Genomic DNA, 13918 nt, shown 5'->3' with positions numbered 1-13918 from the left:
GTGTTGGAAAACATAAACCCACTTATCAAGAAGTTCAGTGAACCTTAAGCAGGATAAACACAACGGAAACCACACCCAGGCTTATCATAATTAAATTGCTGGAAACCAGGAATGCAGAGTAAATCTTAAAAGTAGCCAGAGCAGGCAGGGGTGGGGATTGGTGGAGACTGGGGGAACCACTTTTCCTTCAAAAGAACAAAGATTAGAATGAGGAGAGAGATTTCTACCTGATACGGTGCAAGCCAGAAGACAATGAAACATCATTAGAGTGCTGGAAAAAAAAAAAATCAAACTGGAATTCTATATGAAATTTAAAAATGAAGTTAAAATCTTCTTTCAGGCGCACAAGAGCTGAGAGCATTTGTTAGCAGCAGACTTCCATTTCATGAAATGGTAAGGGAAATACTTTAAACATGAGGAAAATGATACCAGTTAGAAACCTGGGTTTTATACAACATGATAAATATGTGGATATGTGGCTTTCCCCCCCTTTTTGTTGTTAATTTAAAAGATTATTGACTATTTAAAGCAAGATAATATATTTTTGGGGGTTATGACATGGGAAAAGCAAAATACACAACAGTACCACAAAGGATAGCTTGAGGGAAAGAGACATATACTTTGGAAGGTTCTTACAGTGTACTGAGGTGTTTTAATATTATTTGAGGGTAGTCTGTGATAAAGATGTATATTGTCTACTCCAGAGCAGTCACTTTAAAAAAAAAAAAAAAGGTAAAAAGGGATAGCATATAATGTAAATGAAACAGAATACCAAAAAATAAAATCCAACGAAAGCTAGGAAACAAGGGAAAAAGGGAATAAAAAATAAATGGGACAAATAGAAAAAATAACAAGATGGTGGACTTCTAAACCCAACCATGTTAATAATTATATCAAGTGGGAATGGGATAAAAAATTCAATTAAAAGGCAGATTGTTTAGATGAAAGGAAGACCGAGTTATTTGATGTGCATAAGAAACCCATTTTAAATATGAAATCTCAGGTAGAAAGCCAAAGGTTGGGAAAGAAAATATATGCAAACATTAATCATAAAAATGTTGGAGTAGCTAGCTATACTAATATCAGGAAAAGTTGACTTTGGGCAAAAGAATATTACCAGGGATAAAGAGAGACATTTCATAATGATGAAGAGGTCAATTTATTGAGTAGACATAATCTAAATATAGATCTGTTTAATTACATAGTTGCAAAATACGTAAAGTGAAAACTAATAGAATGAAACAGAAATAGATAAATCTTCAAGTATATTTAGAGATAGCACTCCTCTGCCAGTAATTGATAGTATAGTAGACAGAAAATCAGTAAAGGTATAGAACAGGGATTGGCAAGTTCTTACCTGTGGGCCAAATCCATCGCATTGACCACTTTTAAATTTCCCATTAGCTAAGAGTGGTTTTTAAAATTTCAAATGGTGAAAAATACTAAAGGATAAGATTAAATGACACACAAAACTTTTGTGAAATTCAAATTTCTGTATCCATACATAAAATTGTATTTGAACACAGTTATGTGATTTGTTTATAGCTGTTTTCATGCCGTAACTGCACAGTTGAGTAGTTCTGACAGAGATCCGGTGGCCCACAACATCTGAAATATTTATGTGCCTGTTTAAGAGAAAGTTGGTAGATCCCTAATACAGACATTTTAAACCAGCTTGATCTAATTGACAATGTAGAACAATCTTCCCAACACCAGAATAATATACTTTATTTTCAAGTTCATATAAAGTAGTCACCAGTTGTATTAGTCCTTTCTCACACCGCTGTAAAGAATGCCTGAGACTGCATAATTATAAAGAAAAGAGGCTTAATTGTGTCACTCCTGGCCTCAAGTGATCTGCCTGCCTTGGCTTTCCCAAATGCTGAGATTATAGGCATGAACCACCATGTCTAGCCAGTCATTAAATCTTAAGGCTCCAAAATAATCTCCTTTGACCCCACATCTCACATCTAGGACATGCTTTTGCAAAGAATGGGCTTCCAAGGCCTTGGGCAGCTCCACCCCTGTGGCTTTGCAGGATTCAGCCCCGTGGCTGTGTTGAGTGCCAGCGGTGGTGTTGAGTACCTGTGGCTTTTCCAAGCACATGGTGCAAGTTGTCAATGGATTTACCATTCTGAGATCTGGAGGACAGTGGTCCTCTTCTCACAGCTCCACTAGGCACAGTGCCTCAGCAGGGACTGTATGTTTGGGCTTCAACCCCACATTTCCCTTCTGCACTGCCCTAGTAGACCGTCTCCATGAGGGCTCCACCCCTGCAGCAGAATTCTGCCTGGACATCCAGGTATTTCCATACATCCTCTGAAATCTGGGAGGTTCCCAAAGCTCAACTCTTGTCTTCTGCTTACCTGCAGACCCAACACCATGTGGAAGCTACCAAGGCTTGGGGTTTGCACCCTCTGAAGCAACGGTTGAGCTGTACCTTGGTCCCTTTTAGCCACTACTGGAGCTAGAGCAGCTGGAATGCAGGGCACCAAGTTCCAAAGCTGCACAGAGCCGCAGGGCCCAGGCCAGCCCGTGAAACCATTGTTTCCTCCTAGGCCTCCAGGCCTGTGATGGGAGGGGATGCTATGAAGATCTCTGACATGCCCTGGAGACATTTTCCATATTGTTTTGGTGATTAACATTTGACTACTTTTGACTACTGATTACTTATGCAAATTTCTGCAGCCAACTTGAATTTCTCCCCGGAAAATGGGTTTTTCTTTTCTACCACATGGTCAGGCTGCAAATTTTCCAACCCTTTATGCTCTACCACCTGTTGAACACTTTGCTATTCAGAAATTTCTTCTGCCAGATACCCTAAATCATCTCTCTTAAGTTCCGAGTTCCACAGATCTCTAGGGTGGGGCAAAATGCCACCAGTCTCTTTGCTAAAGCATTGCAAGAGTATCCTTGGTTCCAGTTCCCAGTGAGTTCCTCATCTCTCTCCGAGACCACCTCAGCCTGGACTTCGTTATCCATATCACTATCAGCATTTTGCTCAAAAGTATTCAACAAGTCTCTAGGAAGTTCCAAAGTTTCCCACATCTTCCTGTCTTCTGAGCCCTCCAAACTGCTCCAACCTCTGCCCATTACCAGTTCCAAAGTCACTTTCATATTTTCAGGTATCTTTATAGCAGTATCCCATTGTACCAATACCAATTGACTGTATTAGTCTGTTCTCCCAGTGCTATAAAGAACTGCTGAGATTGGATAATTTATAAAGAAAAGAGGTTTAATTTACTCATAGTTTCACATGGCAGGCAAGGCCTCAGGAAATTTGCAATTATGGCAGAATGGGAAGCAGGCAAGTCTTACATGGTGGCAGGTTAGAGGGAGTGTGAAAGAGAAAATCTCACACACTTATACAACCTTCAGATCTTGTGAGAACTCCCTCACTAGCAAAAGAACAGCATGGGGAAAACCACCCCCATGATCCAATCACCTCCCACCAGGTCCCTACCTCGACAACATCAGGATTATGGGATTACAATTTGAGATGAGATTTGGGTGGGGACACAGCCAAACCATATCACCAAGATAGGCAGGCTGTATTCTGGGTCCTAAAATAAGTTTAGTCCTTTAAACAGTGATTAAAATCATGTAAATTATCTGACTTCATTAGAATTCTATTAGAAATCAGAAAAGCAAGATCCTCAAATATTTGGGGGGAAAATGTACCAAATAGTAAAAAAAGAAAAAAAAAAAGAAAAACATAACCCATTGATCAAAGAAGTTGTCACAAGGGATATTAGAAGGTATTTTGAACAGAAATAAAATGAAACCTTAATGAAATTTGTGGGGTTCCACTAGAGTTGTTCTTAGAAGGAAATACATAGTTTTAAATGTTTATATTAGAAAAGAAAAAATGTCTAAGTGAATCATCTACGCTTCCAGCTATAACTAGAAGAAAAAGAACATGTTAAACCCTACAAGTAGATAGAAAAGAGGAAATATTAAAGATGAAAGCAAAAGTCAGTGACAGAAAACAGTAGAGAAAAATTAATGAAACCAGTAGTTGTTTATGTGGTAAATAAAATTAATAATAATACCTCTAAGTAGACTTAAAAAAATAAAAGATACAAATTGCCAAATGATTCTACAGTCATTAGAAGGATGTTATTATTGACTGAATGTTTGTAACCTCCCAGAATTGGTATGTTGAAGCCCTAACTCACTATGTGATGGTATTTAGAGCTGGGACCTTTGGGAAATAATGTTTAGATTACATCATGAAGGTGGGTGGCACCCTCATGAGGGGATTAGAGTCCTTAGAGACACTAGAGAGCTTGCTTGCACGTCCTCTCTTCTTGCTGTGTGAGGACACTGTGAAAAGTCAACCAGCAAATAGGCAGCTGTTTGTAAGAGAGGAAGAGCCCTCACCAGAAACCCTTATCTTGGGCTTTTAACCTCCATAAATTTTTCTTGTTTAAGCCACCCAGTCTGTGGTATTTTGTATGGTAGCCTTAGCAGACTAAGTAGATTAAGTGAATATTATGAAATTTTAAGCTAATAAATTTCATTCTTTAGATGAAGTGGACAAATTCTTTGAAAGACACAAATTATCAAACTGATGCAAAAGGAATAGAAAACTTAGAAAGCCATATAGTTGTTTAAAAAAATCATATTAGTTATTGAAAAGTACGGTCCCGTATGGCTTTATTGATGAAGTCTATCAGACATATAAGGAGTAAATAATACTAATCCTACACAGACTGTGCAGAATATAAAGGAGGTGGGAACACTTTCCACTTCTTAGGAGGCCAGTATTACGCTGCTGCAGCTAAAGAAAACTACAGATTAATATCTTTCATGAATATTGACATAAAAATGTTAAGCAAGATATTAAAGTCGGGTTTTTCCTTGTGGTAGCAGTGTGAGAACAGAGTACAAGCTGCAGCGGTGGAAATCATGGCAAGACAAGCATTTAGTAAGTTTATTCTGCTGTTTGAATGTTGATTGAAAAGAGTACAGCTAAAACCATAGGCATTATGCTTCCAGAAAAATCTCAAGGAAAAGTATTGTAAGCAATAGTTGGTAGCTGTTGGATTGGGCTCTGAAGGAAAGAATGGAGAGATTCAACCAGTGAGCATAAAAGTTGGAGATAAAGTTGTACTCCCAAAATATGGAGGCACTAAAGTAATTCTAAATGATAGATTATGTATTAATAATTTTTACTAGAGAACAGGGTCTTGGTATGTTGCCCAGGCTGGTCTCAGACTCTTCCTCAAGTGATCTTACCCCACCTCAGTCTCCTCAGTAGCTGAGACTACAGGTACTTGCCACCATGCCTAGCAACAAGGATTTTTTCTTATTTAGACATTCTTGGAAAGTATGTAGACTGAAATAAATCGTCACTGAAATGGCATCAACATGAACCTGCCCATCCCACTGAAATCTCTCATCATGGAAATAATTCTTTCATTATTTCTGAAATAATGAAGTTCTGAAATCTTTCAAATGATTGTTATATCTCTCTTATAACTAGTGATCTCTAAACTAAAAAAAAATCACATTCAATTATATATATAATATATAATTGAATATATACACACATACACACATACATATACACACATGTATGAAGAGTGAGGAAAAAAAATCATGGTACATGTGTCATGACCAAGTAGGGTTTCTACAAAGTGCTTACATTTGAAAATCAGTGTAACAGAATACAAAATAAAATCTGTTCATCTTAAGAGATCTGGAGAAGGCATTTGAAAGAATTCAACTCCTTTTGTGATAAAATTGTTAGCCAACTAGGAATAGAAGGGAACATTTTCAACCTGATAAAGTTATGAAACTACAGCTAGCATTATACTCGATAGTGTAAGATAATGCCTTTCCCTTAATATCAAGAACAAGGCAAGGATGCCCAGTCTCGTTGATTCTATTCAACATTTTGCAGACAGAAAATCCTGGCTAGTTCAGTAAAGCTGTAAAATAAATAAATAAATAAAATAAATATACGGCAGGCCAGGCACGGTCGCTCATGCCTGTAATCCCAGCACTTTGGAAGGCCAAGGTGAGCGCATTACCTGAGGTTAGGAGTTCGAGACTAGCCTGGCCAACTTGGTGAAACCCCGTGTCTACTAAAAATACAAAAATTAGCTGGGCGTAGTGGTGTGCGCCTGTAATCCTAGCTAGGGAAGCTGAGGCAGGAGAATTGCTTGAACCCGGGAGGTGGGGATTGCAGTGAGCTGATTGCACCACTGCACTCCAGCCTGGGTGACAGAGCAAGACTCCATCTCTAAATAAATAAATAGCATATAAATTTGAGAGTAAGAAAACTGTGTATGTACAAATACTAAAGAACTTAGCAAGACTGTAGGATATAAGATCAAGATACCAAAGTCAGTTGTGTTTCTGTATATTATCAATTATGACAAAAAATTTAAAGTATTACTGGTTCATTAAAAATTATGAAGTACTTAGGGATAAAGGTGTCAAAATATGTATGAGACCATTACACTGAAAACTACAGAACTTTACTGAGAGAAACTTAAAAAGATCTAAATATATGCAGAAATGTCATGATGTTTATGGTTTAGATGACTCAAAAAATGTTAAGATGTGAATTCTTCCCAAATAGGTACCTCATTTCAAGAATGGTGATAAAGCTGTAATGATCTGTAGGGTTCAGATTGCCCGGGGTGGGGATTGGGAGTTTGGTAGGGAGGACTAACTGCAAAGGGTTACTAGGCAACTTTTTGGGATGTCTTGATTTTTGTGGTGGTTATATGGATTGTATTTGTCAAAACTCATCAAACCCCCTGCATTTAAAATGTGGGTGGATGTCTTATTCTATCTAAAGTAAACCCTCATAAAGTAGATTTTTTAAAAATGAATCCATGTTTCGCAAGTAGTTTTCCTGACAGAATCTTCTAGTTTTGAGGTGGGAATATTATGAATTTTTAAAAACCCTGTTTCACATAGCTCTTTGGAAGCATGACTAATACGTAGTGGGCATTTTGTAGTTTTTAATATGTAGTTTAGTAAAATACAACACGATTTATACAAGCAAAGTATTTTGAATGCTTATTTTTATATTAAGATTTTTGGAAACTGTACTCTGTCCTTTTGTACAGAAAATAATTATTTAAATTTGTGTGTCCAATACATTTGAATTTCCTTTTTTCCTACTGGCTTTTAAATCATGGCCATTCAATTGCTTATGATGGTATACATTCTTCATCTTCAGATTATCTATCAAATCTTTACATATAACCCTTTTCCAGTCACCTAAATGAGTCATTCTTAGATTTTGAGATTTCATATAATAATAATATGTTCAGTTAATTTGGGGCAATATCTTAATTATGGCAAATAAGGACATCAAGTGCAAAAAATCGCTATCATTTACAATTACCGTTTTGACTGGAAAAAATAGAACATAATTTCCAAGCAAAACAGTCTTTCTTAAGAAACGCTAGACATATTATTGATTACAGTGTACTAGATGTTGTGCTGAGCATTTAAAACATATTGAAAAGAACAAATTAAAATTTCAAAATATTCTTGTTATACCTGTTTTACAGGAGTAGAATCTGAGGCTTAGTAACGTTAGTAACTTGCTCAGAACAGGATATCTAATTTCATAGCTCCGCGCTCTTAACGTAGCCTGGGTATTTTATAATATGGAACAATTAACAACCTAAAGTGGTCATTTATAGTTGCACATTTCTTGGTGAAAATTTGTCATCTTACATCTTTATTTGAAAGTGCAACATAAATGGGAGCTCAGGTAACTTGTTTGGTATTCACATTTTCTCAAACATAGAATACCTCTATTAAAGAAACAACTTTTTAAATGTTCTTTTATTCTTGTTGGACTATTCTGGGTAAACTGATAGGAGCCTCATGCCTTTAGAAAGTTTATCTAGTCCCTTTCTCCCATCCTGTAACTCCTTGTGCTGGTTGAGCAAGGCCACCTTGGTAGTGTTACTGTTTAGCTCTCTATGCCTGCAGGGAGGGTGCCAAAAAGACATTGCCTGTTCCACTCTCACCCCCGTCCAGTACTCTGATGTTTGTTGTTTTACTCTAGTGCCAGTGTTATCATTTGTTATTGTTCACAGTCCATGTAAGTCTTTGTAAATTTACATTGTCAGTGTCAAGTTACTTACCTTTTTCTAGGAGTAGTAAGACACTTTGAAATTACCTTTACACTTTAGTTTGGGTATTTATGAGACTCAAATGAGGCAAAGTAAGTGAAAAAGTTTGAAAGTTAGCAGTGAAATGACATTTTAGGTGTTTGGTACCTCTTCAGGTTTTTGGAGCAGAATAATGACATGATACACGTTATGTTACGTTAACGTTACTTTATGTTGTTACTTACGTTACCTTACGTTATGTTATTTTGAGACAGTGTTTCAGGCTGGAGTGCAAGTGGTGCAATCTTGGCTCACTGCAGCCTCCTCCCGAGTTCAAGTGATTCTCCTGCCTCAGCCTCCCAAGTACCTGGATTACAGACATACGCCAGCACATCCTGCTAATTTTTGTATTTTTTTTTTTTTTTTTAAGAGATGGGGGTCTTGCCCTGTTGCCCAGGCTGGTCTCGAACTCCTGACTGCAGGTGATCAGCCCGCCTCAGCCTCCCAAAGTGCTGGGATTACAGGCGTGAATTACTGTGCCGGACCCGATACACTATTTTAGTTAACATTGATATGATACTGGATCCCCAGAATATGGGAAGCAGGGAGAGTGAAATTAGAGGAGGGGAGAGCTGAAGTGGGGACAAGATCAGGGTGAGGTTGGTGACTTTGAGAGTGGAAATGAAAGAATATAATCAGTAGTCATTTTGGAGGGAAAATCAGTATTTATTGGTGATTGATAAGGGAGACGAGCAGATAGAATCTCTTGCCTTCCAGATTAATTAATCCAATAAACATTTGTGTGCAAATTATTTTCCATAATCTGACATAGGCATTTGCTATATAAAGGTACATAGACCTGTATGGGCCTCTAGGTATTGTCAGTCTTTTAGGTCTGGGGAGGGTGCTGCTTGCATTCATGAACATAGAGAATTTGGGAACAAGTGCTAGTTTGGGTATTAAGTCAGCCTATCTAGTTGTAAACAAGTTGAGTTCTGTGCCACAGATATAGATGGATATGAAATATGGCTATATTAATTTTTATTTGGTCCTCATGAAATTTGTTTAGGATCACAGACATTTGATTGTAAAGTTTAATTATTGTTTAGAGAAACGGTATTTTTAGGCATTTGGAAAGATTATATTTTTCTCCGAGTAGTGGCAAATAGGGTATTTAGTGATCAAACAACATTGCAATGAAACTTTTAGCTTTTAAGTAATTTGTATTTAGTCTTTTGGTTCTGTTTCTGGAAGCAAAACCTTTCTGAATCTTACCTACATAAACATAAGTGTTGCTTACAGGCTTGTCAATTCTAGTTATTCTCAGTATGGAAACAATAGGATTTAAATACATTTAGCTTAATGAATTTTTTTACTTTACAGCAGTAATTCTCCAACTTCAGAGTAAATAGAATCTCCTGGAGGGCTTGTTAAAGCAGGTCACTGGGTTCCACTCCTGGAGCTTCTGCTTCAGTAGGTCTGGGTGGGGTTGGAAATTTGCATTTTCAGCAAGGTGGTACTTACGTTAAAAATTATTGTTATATAATAAGGAGTAAGATTATCATAGGAAACCACAATTTAGCTTCTAAAAAATAAAGACTATTAACACCTAAGAAATAAACTTTATTTTAATAAATATACAGCTCAAATCCATATCTCCTTAGGATGTGATAAATAGCGGATTTTTATCATAGTCTTTCCTGAAATTTTATTGTTCTAATTTATTTATTCAGCAGTAGAATAAATTAGAAAAATGTCCTTAAAATACATTAAAGACATCATAAATAGTGTTCTCTATTCATAAGAAAAAGTTGAGTATTTAGAGGTATTTAAAATAACATAATTCATTTACCCTTATATTTTTCCTTGAATTAAAAATCAGACTTCAGTTTTAAAAAATTTAATACCCACTGTGAAAAACCAAAAGCACCCGTTTATTAAAAGGTAGTTGGTTTTGTTTTCTACTCTCCTTTTCCACCTACCCCCATCAGCCCCATGTTTCCCTGAAGTTCAAAACCCAAAGCTCATTTAAGATTAAATGTGACAATATGATTAAGGTAGTATGTCAACCCAAATTAGTTTCAGTAATTTAAAAAAGAATCTTATGTTTTTTAGCTAATGGGAATGACAGCAAGAAATTTAAACGAGATAGACCTCCCTGTTCGCCTTCCCGTGTTCTCCATCTTCGAAAAATTCCATGTGATGTCACCGAAGCAGAGATCATATCATTAGGTCTACCATTTGGCAAAGTAACTAATCTTTTGATGTTGAAAGGAAAAAGCCAGGTATGTAATATTTAAAGATTGACAAAGAGTGATTATCTCCAGATGTTAGTATTACTGATAATTTTTTATTTTCTTGAGCTTCTCTGTATTTTTAAAATTTCATATTATGAACATAAATTAGTTTTAAAAGTAGATTTTTTTGGGGGGGTGTAACAGGAAGCAACAAACCATAGTAACACAAGAAACAGGATTTCTTTTATCCATTGACTTATGTTTTTTCTTCTTAAGACACAAATGTTTTATTTTCTTTTAGTTAATTTGTTTTTAATTTGATTTATATTTTGTATTACACAGTGGTTTCTCAAATGTCCTGTGATTAGCAGAAAACGCTGATAGGATATAAATTATACCTCATTTGGCAAATTAAAGAACAGTTAAGTTTTCAAAAATCTAGATAAAAATATATAGTATTGTCGGCCGGGCGCAGTGGCTCATGCCTGTAATCCCAGCACTTTGGGAGGCCAAGGTAGACAAATCACCTGAGGTCAGGAGTTCGAAATCAGCCTGGGCAACACGGTGAAACCCTGTCTCTACTAAAAATACAAAATTAGCCGGGCATGGTGGCACATGCCTGTAATCCCAGCTACTTGGGAGGCTGAGGCAGGAGAATCGCTTGAACCTGGGAGGTGGAGGATGTGGTGAGCCGAGATCGCGCCATTGCACTCCAGCCTGGGCAACAAGAGTAAATTTCCGTCTCACCAAAAAAAGAAAAAAAGTATAGTATTGTCAAAAGACAAAATCACAACACATTTAAACATGATTACATTGGCTTCTATTTGTGATTCTAGAACCGAGCAACACCTCATTCTTTAAAATAGAATGAATGTTCCACTGGGCAAGACAGAACAGTTGGTTTTTATAAGGTGGGAACAAGGAAATAACAATTGTTTAAAAAGTGAATTTGTTAACACTGGGTTATTGCATTTTACTTTTCTTGTAAGGGTCAAATCAGTAGGAACTTATTGTGCTGATTCAGGTAGGCCACTCTCTTTCTGATTGGTTGCTGCGAATCTCCTGTTTTCAGGAAAAACTGGTTTGTTTGGGGATTTACTTGCTTTACTTTGCATGAGTGACTCCATTTTAATTTGGACTGGTCTGCTGGGGTGTAGTGCAGGAGGCTAGTCAAAATAATGTCCTCTCAAAAAGTCAGTTTATTTTAGGTATAGAATTAATATGTATCTTCTTTCATAATTCAGAAGAGACTGTAAAGAGTATTCATTTGAGGCTGGGCGCGGTGGCTCAAGTCTGTAATCCCAGCACTTTGGGAGGCCGAGACGGGCGGATCACGAGGTCAGGAGATCGAGACCATCCTGGCGAACACGGTGAAACCCCGTCTCTACTGAAAAATACAAAAAACGAGCCGGGTGAGGTGGCGGGCGCCTGTAGTCCCAGCTACTCCGGAGGCTGAGGCAGGAGAATGACGTAAACCCGGGAGGCGGAGCTTGCAGTGAGCTGAGATCCGGCTACTGCACTTCAGCCTGGGTGACAGAGCGAGACTCCATCTCAAAAAAAAAAAAAAAGAGTTTTCATTTGAGAAGGTAATAGATTCTTCTTAAGATGAGTAAGGAAACTTGTTTCTGTGGTGACCATGACAAAAAATATAATACTTGTCATGTGGATTTTAATAATTGTATGTCCTCTTGTTCCAACTCAGACCCCACTGGGGTGAATTCTTTAGTTTTTTCCAAGTTTTTGGCTGTCCTAAAAATCTTTTATACTGTTTATTACTGTAAAGAAGAGGACAACAAATCTAGGCCCTAGGTATTTTGTAGTACATTGTGATGTATTACTGTGTTTCATCTGCTTTTGATAAATAATAAGTTTAAGAAACACATTTTAAATACATTTATAAATAGTAGTAAGCATTGGGCATGAAAGAGTTTGGATGATGATGTCTAACTGAGTTCCCTATATTTAGTAAATCACTTATTTAATATCCTCTTTAATTCACATGAGGTTACTAAGATCTGGAGAAGTTAAGTGTAACATGCCGTAATATTTGGCCCTTGTTGTATTTCCACATTTGTCTGAAATCCTTTGGAGACAGTGCATCCCTGCCAGTTAGATCTTTAACACAGTTGCTACTATTGAGAATAGTATGGTTTGCCTGATTTGAACAGAGACCACATGGCCATGTCTAATGGCTAATTGCCTGTGAAACGCTGAGCAGGCAACATCATAATTTTCTTTGTCTCTGCTACTGATTCTGGGTTTATTTTCATCGGTAAGCTAACCGTAAGTGTTATGTTAATTGCTTGTGTTTTGATCACAAATCCTGTTTAAAAAATATCTTTTTAGTAAATACACTTGAGCAGGAGATTCTGATTTGAGTCACTAGAACCACTCGTGAGTGATAACTTTTCTCAGGGCATTTGAAGGGTGAAGTATTGGGGGCCAAATGGGGATTATTTTTACCAGCCTTCCTCTGGGTAGTGACTTTTGGCTGTCTCTCCACTCTGTACTATTAAAATTGGACTTTTTGACTAGATACTTAAATAAAATGTAAATAATTACTGGACTGCATGTGGAAAAAAATTATTTTAGCATATGAAATTTTAGGTCCTATATACTGTAAGAAAGAAAATCCTGTGACAAGAATCATATATTCCAAGTATATTGTTTAGCTTTTCCTTTATGTGACTGATGTTAGAAATTGAGTATGTTCTTAACATTTAGAAAAAAGTTTGCAGAAATATGCCCATACAATGAATATTATTGTTTACAAATTGTTGAAAGATGAAACTTTTTCCTACCTTGACCATTTTTATCCTATTGTCTTAGAAAAATTAGAAAAAATATATTACTGACACAAGTGGATAATGGCTTCAAATTACATAACGGACATTTTTACCTTTTAAATAGTATAAATGACTTGAAGTCAATTTTGCTCTTTTAAGATAGTGGAATTTTTATTTGCTTGGGGAGTTTTGTTTGTTTATTGTGGGTTGATTGATTTGTGATGTTTCATCCACTGTCACATGGCTAACATCACTGTTTCATAGAACATTGGTAGTTCATTTGGAGCATTTCATTGGTTGTTACATTTGGTTGGTACAGTTATACATCATGTTTAACATCTGTCCAGTTAATATTGCTTTTCTAGACTTTATGTGGAAACATTTGACAAGTAAGGTAACTATAAACAAAGAAATAGTTTGATATAGAGCTATTTGCCATTTCCTGTGTTCAGTAATTTTGGTGTTAACGAATTCATATTTTATAAATTGTAAATGTTTTATACATAAGTTGAAATGGTTGATACGTGCTTGCTAATTAAATGCCCTTGTGCCTGGGGATAGTGGCACTTGCCTCAAGGATTGCTTGAGTCTGGGCATTCTGGACTGTAGTGTACTAAGCCGATTTGGTATCCACACTAAGTTTGACATCAGTGTGGTCCAGGCTGCCTAAGGAGGGGTGAACTGGCTCAGACCAGAACCAGAGCAGGTCAAAACTCCTGTGCTGATGAGTAGTGGGATCGTGCCTGTGAATAGGCGAGGCAACATATCAACACCCCTATCCGTTAAAAAAAAAATGGATGGATGG

At 36.8% G+C, this 13918-nt stretch overlaps 1 protein-coding gene across 16 annotated transcripts in view; it reads left to right on the top strand.

Annotated features, from left to right (window-relative positions):
- LOC105481081 (polypyrimidine tract binding protein 3) overlaps positions 1-13918 on the top strand; it is a 117749-nt gene that overhangs the window by 48273 nt on the left and 55558 nt on the right. For 14 of the 16 annotated variants that reach the window (XM_071078180.1, XM_071078177.1, XM_071078173.1 and 11 more), the window contains exon 3: positions 10206-10375. The exons of the other annotated variants lie outside the window; for them this stretch is intronic. In XM_071078180.1, the coding sequence (XP_070934281.1) occupies positions 10206-10375 (170 nt within the window). The remainder of the gene's footprint in view (positions 1-10205; positions 10376-13918) is intronic. 16 annotated transcript variants of the gene reach the window in all.

This window comes from Macaca nemestrina, chromosome 14 (assembly GCF_043159975.1).
Source record: "Macaca nemestrina isolate mMacNem1 chromosome 14, mMacNem.hap1, whole genome shotgun sequence".
NCBI classification, from domain to species: domain Eukaryota; kingdom Metazoa; phylum Chordata; class Mammalia; order Primates; family Cercopithecidae; genus Macaca; species Macaca nemestrina.
Note: the sequence above shows the minus strand (reverse complement) of the source record. Positions and strands in the feature narration are given on the sequence as shown.